This window comes from Cebus imitator, unplaced genomic scaffold, assembly GCF_001604975.1.
Source record: "Cebus imitator isolate Cc_AM_T3 unplaced genomic scaffold, Cebus_imitator-1.0 Scaffold86, whole genome shotgun sequence".
Taxonomy (NCBI): domain Eukaryota; kingdom Metazoa; phylum Chordata; class Mammalia; order Primates; family Cebidae; genus Cebus; species Cebus imitator.
The window spans coordinates 7,060,936-7,073,539 of NW_016107401.1; the positions used below are offsets into that span (position 1 = coordinate 7,060,936).

Genomic DNA, 12,604 nt, shown 5'->3' on the forward strand with positions numbered 1-12,604 from the left:
CTCCCGAGTGGCTGGGACTACAGGCACGCGCCACCATGCCCAGCTAATTTTTGTATTTTTAGTAGAGACGGGGTTTTACCATGTTGACCAGGATGGTCACAATCTCTTGACCTCGTGATCCACCCGCCTCGGCCTCCCAAAGTGCTGGGATTACAGGCTTGAGCCAGCGCACCCTGCCCAAAAGGTTATTTTTCTATATACAATGCAGTATTTCCCTGATATTTAATTCCATGGATAGTTTCTAACTCCAGATAAAGAGAATGAAGAACTCATGGTGTGGGTGAAGGCTGGTTTCTGGTTCTCATTCTTAATAAAGAGAAGATCATTTGAGCACTCTTGGTGATGCCACAGAATCCTGCCTAGGCTGGCCGACCCCACCACATGTCATGGGGTGCTGAGAGCAGCGCTGGTATTGTGCAGAAAGGGCTCTGCTGTCAGTTTCAACTCCGCAGGTGGGTCCCAGCCAAGGAAGTCTGAGAAAGAGCCAGGTGGCAAGAAGCCCATACTCACACCCTCTGGGCTCAGATTAGACATTTCTGGTTTCTGTATTCACCATCCCAACCCAGCATAGCGGAGTGACACACACACGGTAGGTGTTCAACAGTGCTTTGGTTGTCCCTGGACATACAGTTCTCTTCCTAGAGATAGGACAGGGATGTTAACAACAGGGAATTGACTGAGTCCCAAGTATCAGCTGTGTGTTTGTTTTATTTTTCCATTTCCCTAAATCACTATTTTCATATGTAGTTAAGACAGTGCGCCGATGTATGAAGGTTTTCAGCTGTATGTGCAAGGAGGTGAGCTTGTCTTGCTATTAGCTGTTCTTTGTACCACCAGGGTTAGGATTAAGGAGATTTATCTGAATTCCTTACACAAAAAACCCTTTCTCCTTACATTCCTCCTTTCTTGCAGTGAGTGATTCAGTTGGTCCCAGGTTTCACCATTATCTCTAATGGTCCAGTGTTATTGACCAAAAGTTGGTCTGATTTCCTTAATGAGTGACTTTTCTCACTCTGGTCCATGGCATGACTCTAGGATGATACAAATATCTTCAGAAAACCATCTTGGAAGGCCCACCAAGTAAACCAGCAAAAGCCCTTACCTTCAAACCAAAGAAAATACTAAATCCATGAAATCACTTAAGCCACCCTTCCAAAGAGAAGGAGATTCAAAATGTTTTATGCAGCAACCTATAAGAAACTCATTTTGTGGGATGCTTCACATTCCAGCCCATGGTTTATTCCCCCATATATCCCTGCCAGTAATATCAACCAGATGTGGCAAAGAAGTCTGTGCAGAATTGTAAAAATTACAAGCATATTCTGTAATTCCAAAGCATTGTAAAGTCACAGCTTGGTTTTCTTTCCTTCTTAAAAAAATTTAAAAACAATTTCCAAGCTGGCAGAATGTACTTCTCAGTACAAATATTGCCTGATCACTTTAGAAAACTCTTGTGCTGGCCCAAAGGGCTGAAGAGATTGAAAACGTAAAATCCAACTCTACCTTTGATAGATCATAGGGAATTTAGAAAGGGCTACTTGCTAGCATGTATTTAGGTCTATAAATCTTTTTCTTTCAATGTTTCAAGTCTTAATATCCTAGATCTCAGATAGGAGCATGTGCTCATATATGCTTATATGAGCGTATAAGTTCAAAATACTGAACCATGAAAGCTTCATAAATTTATGATTGTTATCTTTCTCATTCAAGATGTATTTCTGCCTAGAAAGCACATGATAAGGCAGGGAAAAAACTCACCGAAAATAAGGGGGTGAGAAAGTCAGAGAGAGCTGGGTTCATTTCTGGTGGGTGAGTGAAATGCAAGCCTCAGTTTCATCAACAGTGTAGCAGGCATAAAAACACCTTTCATGCAAGATTCTTGAGGGGATTGGAGGAGTTGTCATAAACATAAGGTACCTAGCACACATTAGGTGTTCAAAAGATGTTTAGTTCTTTCCTTCCTCCAAAACATATAAAACAACAGGGGCTATATGAGATCAATGTTTCTTAAAATATACCCCATGAGTGACACACAACAAAATCACCTAGAATGCCTATTTACAAAGTCAAATCCACCAGTCCATTCCAAATCTAATGAACCAGACTTCCTGGGTGTGTGGCCTGCAAAACAGCATTTTAACCATCATTTCAAGATACTTGTTTCTATACACTAAGTTTGAAAGCCAGCCATAGCTTAGGTCCTTGCTCTGCTGTGGTCTTGGCCAGCACGATCACTTGAGAATTTGTTAGAAATGCAGATTTTCAGGTTGCACTCCAGGCTTACAGAATCAGAATTCACATTTTAACAAGATCCTTAGGTGTTCAGATACATAAAGTTTGAGAAGCACTGGTCTAGATCACTATTCCTAGCTCAAAAATTCTGTAATGCAAGAATCTACAAGGCAATTTCAATGTTAGCCTCGTAATCAATTCTGTAGTAAGTCCACAGGCTTCTGTGCTCAGCTGGACACAACCTAACGGAGGAGAGAGATGACACCTCCCAGGCCTTCATCCCTGGCTCTGGCTTGAGGTACTACAGAGAGAGCGACATGGCAACCACCATAATCCATTCTCTGTCCACACACAGATTAAAGCAAAACCTGTCTTCAAAACCACGGCAAACCCTGGAGTTGATGACATGATCCATAAAACATACACAAGGCTGGCCTCACTGCAGCATTCAGGGTTTGGGGGAACAGCTAAAAAAAATCAGGAAATGGGGACTCAGTTTGCAGGGACATTTTCCATGAGCTTTGGGTGGTTGTGTCCCTGAAAGATGTGACCCCATGTATGAGATGCTGAGGCTGGTCTCACCGTCCCCAGCCTCTGAAATCCGGGCTAGCACACAAGGTAGCAGGTCTCTGGATTCAGCTCCAGGCAGGCAGCCAGTCTCTGAAGCGCCCCACCAGCCTGATGGATTGGTTTTTCTGCTGTGCTATTATCATTTCACCACATCAGATAACAACTCCACTGGAAAATTGGGTAGTATGGTTTTTGTTTTCTCCACTGGTTTTTCACTTTTATAGCACTGTTTCACATCAACACAGAGTTCTATAGCGACACATATTGCATGTAGTTATGTTTTAAAGTTTCATGCCGAATTGGAAGACTGAGGTGGCTGGAAAGGGCTCTGTGAGTAGCAGAAATCACTACCTAGAGGTAAGGGGCTCTAGTCATTCAACAACTCCGAGCTCATTTAGGGCTTCATAGAGATAAAGGAGCTAGCATTCACTGAATTCCTACTGGGTGCCTGGCACTTTAGTTACTAACTTGCAGGCGTCACGGTTAGGAAGGTGGGCTGTGGGGTTAGGCAAGCTTGAGTTTAAACTTTGGCTCAGCCAGTTACTGGCTCTGTGAGCTTGGGCACGCTGTCTAAATCTCTACGTCTCTGTTTCTGTAACTCTAAAATGGGGATCTACCACAGAAATCTGAGAGGGAGTGACAGAATATAGGTGAAACACTTTGCAGAGCACCTGACCCCTAGTAAATACACCACACACATTTGGGAACTGATAAAGGTTCAATTGCCCCTGCCCCCCTCCCTCAAATGCTTATGTTGAAGCCCTAATCCCACAACCTCAGAACATAACCATATTGGAGATCAGGTTGTTAAAGTGGTGATCGAGTTAAAATGAGGCCATTAGAATGGGGCCCTAATCCAACATGACTGGTGTCCTCGCAAGAGGAGGAGACACCAGGGGTGTGCTACCACAGAGGCACGACCAGGTGAGGAGGCAGCAGGGAAGGTGGCTATCTGCAAGCCAAGGAGAGAGGCGCCAAGAGGAAGCAATCCAGCCAGCATCTTGATCTGAGACTTCTGTTTCCCAGAACTGTGAGAAAATACATTTCTGTAATTGAAGCCACTCAGTGTGTGGTATTTTGTGATGGTAGCTGAGCAAACGATTACGGAAACTATGATTATCATTCCTACTGTATAGCTAACCAACACAAGACTGAAAACGGTGAAGTGACTTGCCCAGGGTCACCAGAAGGTGGGATTCAAACTGAGGTCTGCTCTGGTTCCAAAGTATCTGTTCCTTGCTGTAATGTTGGACTGCCTTAAAGAAACATGAGATCATGGCTCTGAATGCAGCTCCCAGTTTGTGTGAGCCCGGACACCTGTGATAAAAGCAGAAAATGGTGAATATGAAGAGGCGACGCGGACTAGCCCAGATGAGAGGTCAGAGGAGGACTCGGCCTGGGGAGGCAAGTTCCCTGGAAGGGGGAGTCTAGCAGCCTTGAACTTTTTGGTGGGGAAGCTGCTCCAGCATGATAACAGTGCCAGTGACTCAGGGCTCAATTGGTTGGCCACAACACATATGGTTTTCAGGGGCTTGGGGATTATCTTTCCAAGTCACTTGCAACTCCACTTCCCCAGGTGAATGACAGCAGGTTTAGCCTCAGTGGCATCTTTTTTTTTTTTCTTTTAAAGCTGTCAAATTCCTCATAGAACTGAATGAAGACTAAATGAAGCCCTCCATCCCGCTACAAGTACAACTGCTTATGCAGCTATAGGTTTTATTTATTTATTTATTTATTTATTTGAGACAGAGTCTTGCTCTGCTGCCAGGCGCCAGGCTAGAGTGTGTTGGCGCGACCTCGGCTCACTGCAACCTCCGCCTCCCAGTTTCAAGCGATTCTCCTGCCTCAGCCTCCCGAGTAGCTGGGACCACAGGTTCAGGCCACCATGCCTAGCTATATTTTTGTATTTTTGGTAGAGGCGGAGTTTTGCCATGTTGCCCAGGATGGTCTCGAATTCCTGAGCTCAGGCAACCTGGCCTCCCAAAGTGCTGGGATAACAGGCATGAGTCACTGTGCCCAGCCAGATAGAGGGTTTTTAATCACTGTTTGCATCTTGCCATTTCTTCCTTCTACAGAATTTCTGGCAACATTAATCAATCAGCCTTTAAATAACCAGAAATCCTTCACTGTCTCTCCCATGGGTAAGTGAAAGAAAAACCTGGAAGGGGACGACAAAAGGAGAAATTAATAGCCTGTAGGTCATGCAACAGATCATGCTCCATCCTTTCCTCTCTAGACGAAGCCCAGAGAGGCCAAGTAACATGCCCAGGGCCACACAGCTTACAAGTGGAACATCTAGCATGAAGATCTAGGTCTTCCCACTCCAAGTACAGTGCTCATCCAACCCTCCTCCAACTTGGAGGCTGGACTCTTCCCTAAGTGCTGCAGGGTTTATACCACAGAGCCAAAGCCCCGGCATAAGCACTAGTCTCATCAGCTGGCCAGCCAAGGGCAGCTGTGGCCATCTTCCATGGAGCATTTACGATGGGCTTTGTTCAATGCTAATTATTTTCCTCCAGATGATTCTCATGTATCCTCACAACAAGACAGAGAGGTCGGTTCTATCATTGTCTATGCTACTGATGAAGATCCTGAGACGAGAGAGGTTAAGTAACTTGCCAAAGGTTTCAGGACACACAGCAGGCAGTCCCTTAACCCTTTCACTTGACTATCTCCTCCTGTCCTCTGCTCTGGGTCAGGTGCTGCAGGAGCCTAGAAAGAACAGAAGCACAGTCTCCATACTTGACCATGATCTATGTCAGGATGGCAGGGGGAAAATATTTATTGAGTGACCCAAACATGGTAGAGACCTCACTGGGCATTTTGCAGACCACAGCAACATACATTCAGGGCACTCCCAAGCTCTGGGATTCTGTGTCTCATGCTCTGTGTGCTTCAGCACAGAATAAGAGACAGATACCCCACTAATACACACGTGTAGGATGATCCTGGCTCTGAGGATGGGTGCATGATGGGTAGTCAGCAAAGTCCTAAGGGAAACTCTTGGATATATGACACGTCTATCACCAGGCCTTTTGAGCGTAACTTCAGTTGTTCATGGTAGTTACCGCATGACACTGTGGTACGGCGGAAAACATAAGAACTTGGCAGAGACACAGATGTGCACTGAGTCCCAGTTCCATCACATCCTATTTATATAACTATAGGTAAGTTAGATATTCCTAAGCCTTAGAAATAGATTTAATAATGATTCTCTTTACATGATTGTTGTGATGGTTAAGTCTGAGTATTGAGGCAAAATGCCTAATACAATGCTGCTTCTTAGATGGGATATATATATATGTGTATCTTTCTATCTATCTATCTATCTATCTATCTGTATATATATATATATGCAGTAATCTAAACTTTGAGCTTTAATTTTCTCATCTATAAAATGGGGCATTAATTGAGGCTTAGGCAGGGAACTCCCAGTAGAGACAAATACAGACTCTGGAGTCAGGTCACCCAAACGTGAATCCTCATTCTGCCGCTAAGTAGTTGTATGGTGTTGTTCAAAGTCTTTAACTTTTCTGCACCTGTTTCACGTCTATAGAACAGTACTAACCATAGTACTTATCCCAAAGAGTTGTTAGGAGAATCAAATGAGTTAATAAACATGAATTGCTCAGAACAGCACCTGGCACTCAACGTGTTTGCTAGTGCCATCATCTATCTGAAAGTGCTACTGTCAGGATCCAAAGCGCTCAAAGCACAGGGAACTGCGTACAGTGGATGCTCAATACACTACCAGGCATCTGTTGTTTTCGCATCCCACATCCCTTCTTCTGTCTTCTGGTAACAGAATTACTCCTTCCTGTGGGGAACTCATTCTCTAAGCAAGTGGGATGAACACAGCTTGATACTCAGAGGACACCATCTCATTAGCTGCCTTGATTCGCTGGGACACGGACATATATGACCAAGCTAAGTAATCAGCATCTACCCTCAGTTCTTTCTTAAGGGACAATTGACCAAGTTCCTCTTCACCAGGATCTCTGAATTAGTGCATTTTGAGCCTTTTGCATTAGCTCACAAACAAGTCCGCTGTTCCAAGGGAGTGAAGGAGCAAGATGAAGTCCTAATGACATCACCGAACCCCTGGATCCAGTTGTTCTTAAAGACATTCATAACTACCGCTGGTCTTCTCAGTTATGTGAATCAATATATTTCCTCTTTGGGCTAAACTAACTTCTGTCACTTGCTAGTGAGTGGTGTTATAATCACAGCGTAGGTTCTCATAAATATTATTTCCTTTATCATTACTATTCAAAACCTGCTTTTACTACATGACTGTAGAGTTTCCAACAGATAGTCTTTGGACAAACACAAAATATGAAGAAGTTTTGCCTATAAGACTAATCAAAAAGTAGTATCAAGAGTTGTTTATCCTACATGGCATACGCTGGAGTAGCCAGACACGTAGAATCCACATTTAGCATGAAAAACGCCTCACTGTGTTTATTGAGATGCAGTGCTCTTTTAAAACAGAGCCAGTGGCATATGTAATACACAGTCGTGATTGCACATTTATTGATTTCTAATTTGTACCCTGCTTACTTCCAAAAAGCCTCTGGAGTGGCTGACAAAATAAGACAAAGACACAAGAGGGCCATTAAGAAAAATCAAAGATCAAGCCCAGAGAGAAAAAGGGATTGCTGATTATAGCCCAAACTTGGGTTAATATAGCTGCTTCAATAAACAAATTATATTTAGCTCTCAGCTTTTTGGTAGCCATTCAAAATGTGTCATAATAGGGCACATAGAGAACTGGGCATCCTTCACGTCTACAGCTCAACACCTAGGACAGACACAACGCTGGAACAGATACCCAGGAAAAAGCTTACTGAATGAGTGAGTGAATGGATCAATGAATGAATAGTGAATAAAAAAATCAAAGTTTGCCAAGGGCACTGTTTATATCCTTAGGCCTATATCATTCATTTATTCATCTACCCATTCAACCATCATTGACTTTAGTGCCTGTGTGTGTCACACTCTGCCCGGACAGGGACCCAGCAAGAAATGGATGCCAAAATGAGTCAAATGTCATCCCTGCTTTCCTAGCTGCAGCTCTCTGGCTTGAAGCAAAAGCTCAGGGTAATTTATCTCAATGTTTATTGCAACTCCTAGTCTCTTTATGGCTCCCAGAGAAAGGAGATCAGAAACTGAGGCTGTAAAGACAGGAATTGTGGGAGTAACAATAGTTGTCTTGGTGCTTACACTTGTACAGCATTTTAAGTCCTTAAAAACACATGTACACCACAATCTCATTGTCACTTACAGCTCCTCTACAAGGTAGAGAGAAGGGAGGAGAGGGTATCTCCATTTACTGATGAAGATATTTAGATACTGAAGGAAAAGTGACTCTCAAGCTCTCTCAGGACATGGCAAAGGACATAACACATGGGTTCCCCATGCCCATGTGCCTGGCTCCTGGAATCTCAGAGACCTGTTATCACCACCTGAAATTCCTACTTTGCCTGGATCAAGACCAACTCTGCACAAAATGGACATCACATGATAGCCATGCTAAGGTTTCTGTGAGCAAGAACCAGCCCACTTGACATCCTGCAGCAGTTGGGATGCTCAGGCCCCACCCACCTCAGGCTGGATAATAAATTATCCAGCATTCCAGTCCCATAGGTACCTTCCCCGGGGGCCTTTAAACTGATGCTGAATTCTCAGAAGAATGGTATATACTCTGCTGCAGCACTTAGTTAAGAGCAGGTTGAAAGGTACAATGCAGTACTGGATGGAGAGATGGTATTAGGTGAGCAAGTAAGGGCAGAGCTATACAAGGCAGGGGATGTTACAAACCAGGGTGGTTTCTGGTGTGTCCATTTGGCATAGCTTATCCAGCTCTTCTGGACCCCTGGGTTGTTGAACAACATTTCCTCTACCCCCATGCCCATCCAGGCAGGTCCAGACTGGAAGAGTATAAAGGAAGATACTGTCTTTCCTACATTTAGCAAAGTCAGCTAGGGTGACTGAGTCAGAGAAACAGGGCACACAGCAAGAGGAGACCTTGGCAAAGTTCAGGTGTGTCCTAGAGAAGGCAAGCAAAACCACCGTATGACTGGAATACCAGCCAACCCTTGCCTCTTCTTGTTCCAGCAAAGTACTCTTTTAAAATACATGTGTGTGTGTGCGTGTGTCTATGTGTATAGACATATATACATTCCTAATTCAGAACTCATTCGTAAGTGCGCACACTGACAAATATGTTTCATATTTCCCAATTTATCCCAGAGCCTATATGCAGTGTTTGGCTGCATAAGTAGGTATTAAATGCAACCATTGGGAATGAGAATGGTAGCCACAACGTTGGAGCCTCCCTGCAACGTTCAAGTCTTCCCAGCCAGGCTGTAAATCTTGCCACCTGACTGCAAAGCTATCCAGGACTGTCGCTTCATTCAGAAAGGCGAGCCTTGGGCAATCCAGTACACCCCATGAACTGAGTCACTGCCAGCATGATTTTGGGTTCACTGTCGATGATTTAATTTGCACCTGCCTGACATCTACAATACACTAATCACAGTCTCCAACCTCACCTGCAACTCCAGCTCCTGGGCTTCCAAACTCTCACACTGAATAAACAGAGGTATCTCCAACTCTCCCCTCTCCTCATTATACCCTGGACCACTGAAGAGGATAAAGCAAAATTCAATGTGTTTCTTCCTTTTTCCACAAAATCATAAACCTACAGACCCAGGATTCCTAGACTGGCAGTGCTAGGAAGTGGGGAAAAGGCAGGAGCTGCTCCAACCAGCAAGGCAGTGAGGTTGCCGTGTTTGGTCCAAACCATCATCTTTTGAGACCACTGGCAGTCTCTTGTGAATAAACATATCTCAAACCCAGCCTCAGGGAATTTCCCTGAAGTAAGTTCACAGCCACAATAAATGGAAGTATATCTTCCTTCCTGGCAAGGCAATGATCGACTGCCACATATCACTAGTCCTCACTGGTCACGCAAGCCACCGATGTCTGAGAGAAGGAGCAAGAAGTCAGGCCTGGAAGCATTTGTTGGGGGTGGATGTCATGTCAAAGCCCAGCTCCAAGTCTCCATGCCAGGGCCTAACTGCCAAGCTCCACGTGGCACGGCGCTCCACAAACCATATCCTCCATATCACCAAAGCCGGGAAAGGTACAAGGTAGAGAACGCAAAGCAACTCTACTCACAGTCTGCTGAGCTTCGGAGTGCTCTGGAAAAGCAATTCTGGAAGGACTTGGAGCTTATTCTTGTTCAGGCGCCTAGGGAGGAAAAAGAGAATAGAAGGATGTCAAGGGGACATTAAACCAGATCAAATGTATTCAGATACCACTTTAATCAATCAGTCAATCAATCAATCAACAGGTATTAAGAGACTCTCTACATCTTTCAGTGAGGGCTGCGCAACATGTGTAAGGTATATTCCCTATTGGTGGGGCTTAGAGTCAGGCTGGGAATGCAAAGCAAAGGTCAGTCAAAAGTTAAAACACAGCACACGCACTGTGCTGCCACACCTCTGCCAGAGTCTTGGGCAGACATCACTAATGGATCACAATATTCTTTCCCACAGACCCCAGACCAGACTTTTAAACTTTTCTCCCCATGAGCTCCATGTAGCTATATCGAGTGATGAAACCGGCATATGAAATACTCCCCTAAAAACATAAATGAAATATCAGAGGACATATTCAGGATCCTAAATAGTAATGGTGGGAGCAGATAGCAGTCAATTTAGCAAAAGAGAAGAGCCCAGCAGATCACCTTAGATAGAGGAACAAAATAGAATTCTGGCCATCTTGACTCTGTGGACCAGAGCAGGGTTCCATTGTGAGTTTTGCAGGTCCCTGGCAATTTTGCCTTTGTGAGCTGCTTTCTCCATTAATTTTTATTTTGTGAGACGGAGTCTTGCTCTGTTGCCCAGGCTTGAGTATAGCAGTACGATCTCCGCTCACTACAACCTCCACCTCCCAGGTTCAAATGATTTTCCTGCCTCAGCCTTCTGTCACCACACCAGGCTAATTTTTGTAGTTTTAGTAGAGACAGGTTTCATCTGTTTCACCATGTTAGCCAGGCTGGTCACGAACTCCTGACCTCAGATGATCTACCTGCCTCAGCCTCCCAACGTGCTGGAATTACAGGCATGAGCCACTGCACCCAGTCAAAAAAAAATTTTAATATTACATTTTATAACTATGTTGGTATCAATACAAATATATTAATATATATTAATATATAACATTTATTTCTGCCTAAAAGTTCATTTTTGTCTTCCAATATTAAAAAAAATTAAAACATTTTCATGGGCCCCTAACAGTATTGTGGACTCTTATCACTGCCCCCACTGGGACTCATGGAGAAGTAAGCCCTGGGTCAGGGAACAAGGTCTGGGCATGAGGTGTGGCTTGTGGCAAAAATTGGCCCAGTAGGGATGGCTCACATTGGATGGTGGCCAACAGAGCCCATCAGTCTCTCTTAAGCATGGTCAATGCTAAACACCACAGCAAGGCCACCTGAGTTTTTAAGGGACACAGAGCCACCATTATGATCATGAAGGCTGTTTTCCTGGGAGCATTAGGCCAAGAGAGAGACTCTGTTCCATGCTAGCCCCATGCCCCTCTGCCCTAGTGAGTTGACATAGCTTAGCAAGGGAAAGGCGAAGCTGTCCAAACCATGGTTAAAGCACATACCCCACAGTCCCCAGAATCTTCCAGAGTCAAAGAGCGGTTCATAGCCTGGATGAATTTTTCTACCTAAAGTGAATTGAATATGTCCTATTACATGGTATAAATATGTAATCCCAATCTGAAAGCTAAGCAAACTAAGGAATAGAAAAGGTGAGCCTCTCCCTAACTCCCAGCTCCAAAGCCCAGGCTCTCCCCCTTCCCCCACTGCCAGGCAGACATGCTTCCCTATTTGGGATTTTGCTCCCATTTTGCCACTTTCATTCTAGGTCTATGAACGGAAACTTCAGAGGGAGGAGCAACTAGGAGGAGGTCAAGCAGGACAAAGTATGTGAGAGAGAAGCATTGAAGACTTCATATCATAAGCCCACTGTCAAGAGGGTGCTACTCAGCCTGACAGCCATGCAACAAGTGGATAAGCATTAGGTAGGGATGCCATCCACGGGACTCCTGATTCGGAGGAGGAAAGGCTAGAAAGTTGGATGAGCTAAGCTGTAATTCCCTGGCCACCTCTAAGGCAGCATAACTCTTGTTTGGTTTTGTCTGAGATAGAGTCTCACTCTGTTGCCCAGGCTGGAGTGCAATGGTGCAATCTTGGCTCATTGCAACCTCCACCTCCGAGGTTCAAGTGATTCTCCCACCTCAGCCTCCCGAGTAGTTGAAATTACAGGCACACATCACCATGCCTGGCTAACTTTCGTATTTTTAGTAGAGACGGATTTCACCATGTTGGCCAGGCTGGTCTCAAACTCCTGACCTCAAATGACCTGCCCCCTTGGCCTTCCTAAGTGCTGGGATTACAGGAGTGAAATCACCACGCCCGGCTGAGGGCAGCCTGACTCTTACACCAGTGTTTTTTCTTTAATATTTAAAAATTGCAGTAAAATCACATATCATTAAATTTATCTTCTTAGCAAAAACTGTATACTAAAAGTGTACAGTTAGTTCAGTAGCGCTGAGTGAATTCACATTGTTAAGAAACTAATCTCTAGAACTTTTTCATCCTGCAATACTGAAATTCTGCCCCTGTTGAACAATAACTCCCCATCTCTCCCTCTCCCAGCCCTGGCAACCACCATTCCACTTTCTGTCTCTATGATTTTTCCTGGTGCGCTTTGACCACTGCAGT

The 12,604-nt window shown here is 44.5% G+C and overlaps 1 protein-coding gene across 1 annotated transcript in view; it reads right to left on the reverse strand.

Annotated features, from left to right (window-relative positions):
- The window catches only part of SLIT3 (slit guidance ligand 3), a 544,627-nt gene that overhangs the window by 511,855 nt on the left and 20,168 nt on the right, over positions 1-12,604 (reverse strand). The window contains exon 3 of the mRNA XM_017534462.2: positions 9,985-10,056. Within this exon, the coding sequence (XP_017389951.2) occupies positions 9,985-10,056 (72 nt within the window). The remainder of the gene's footprint in view (positions 1-9,984; positions 10,057-12,604) is intronic.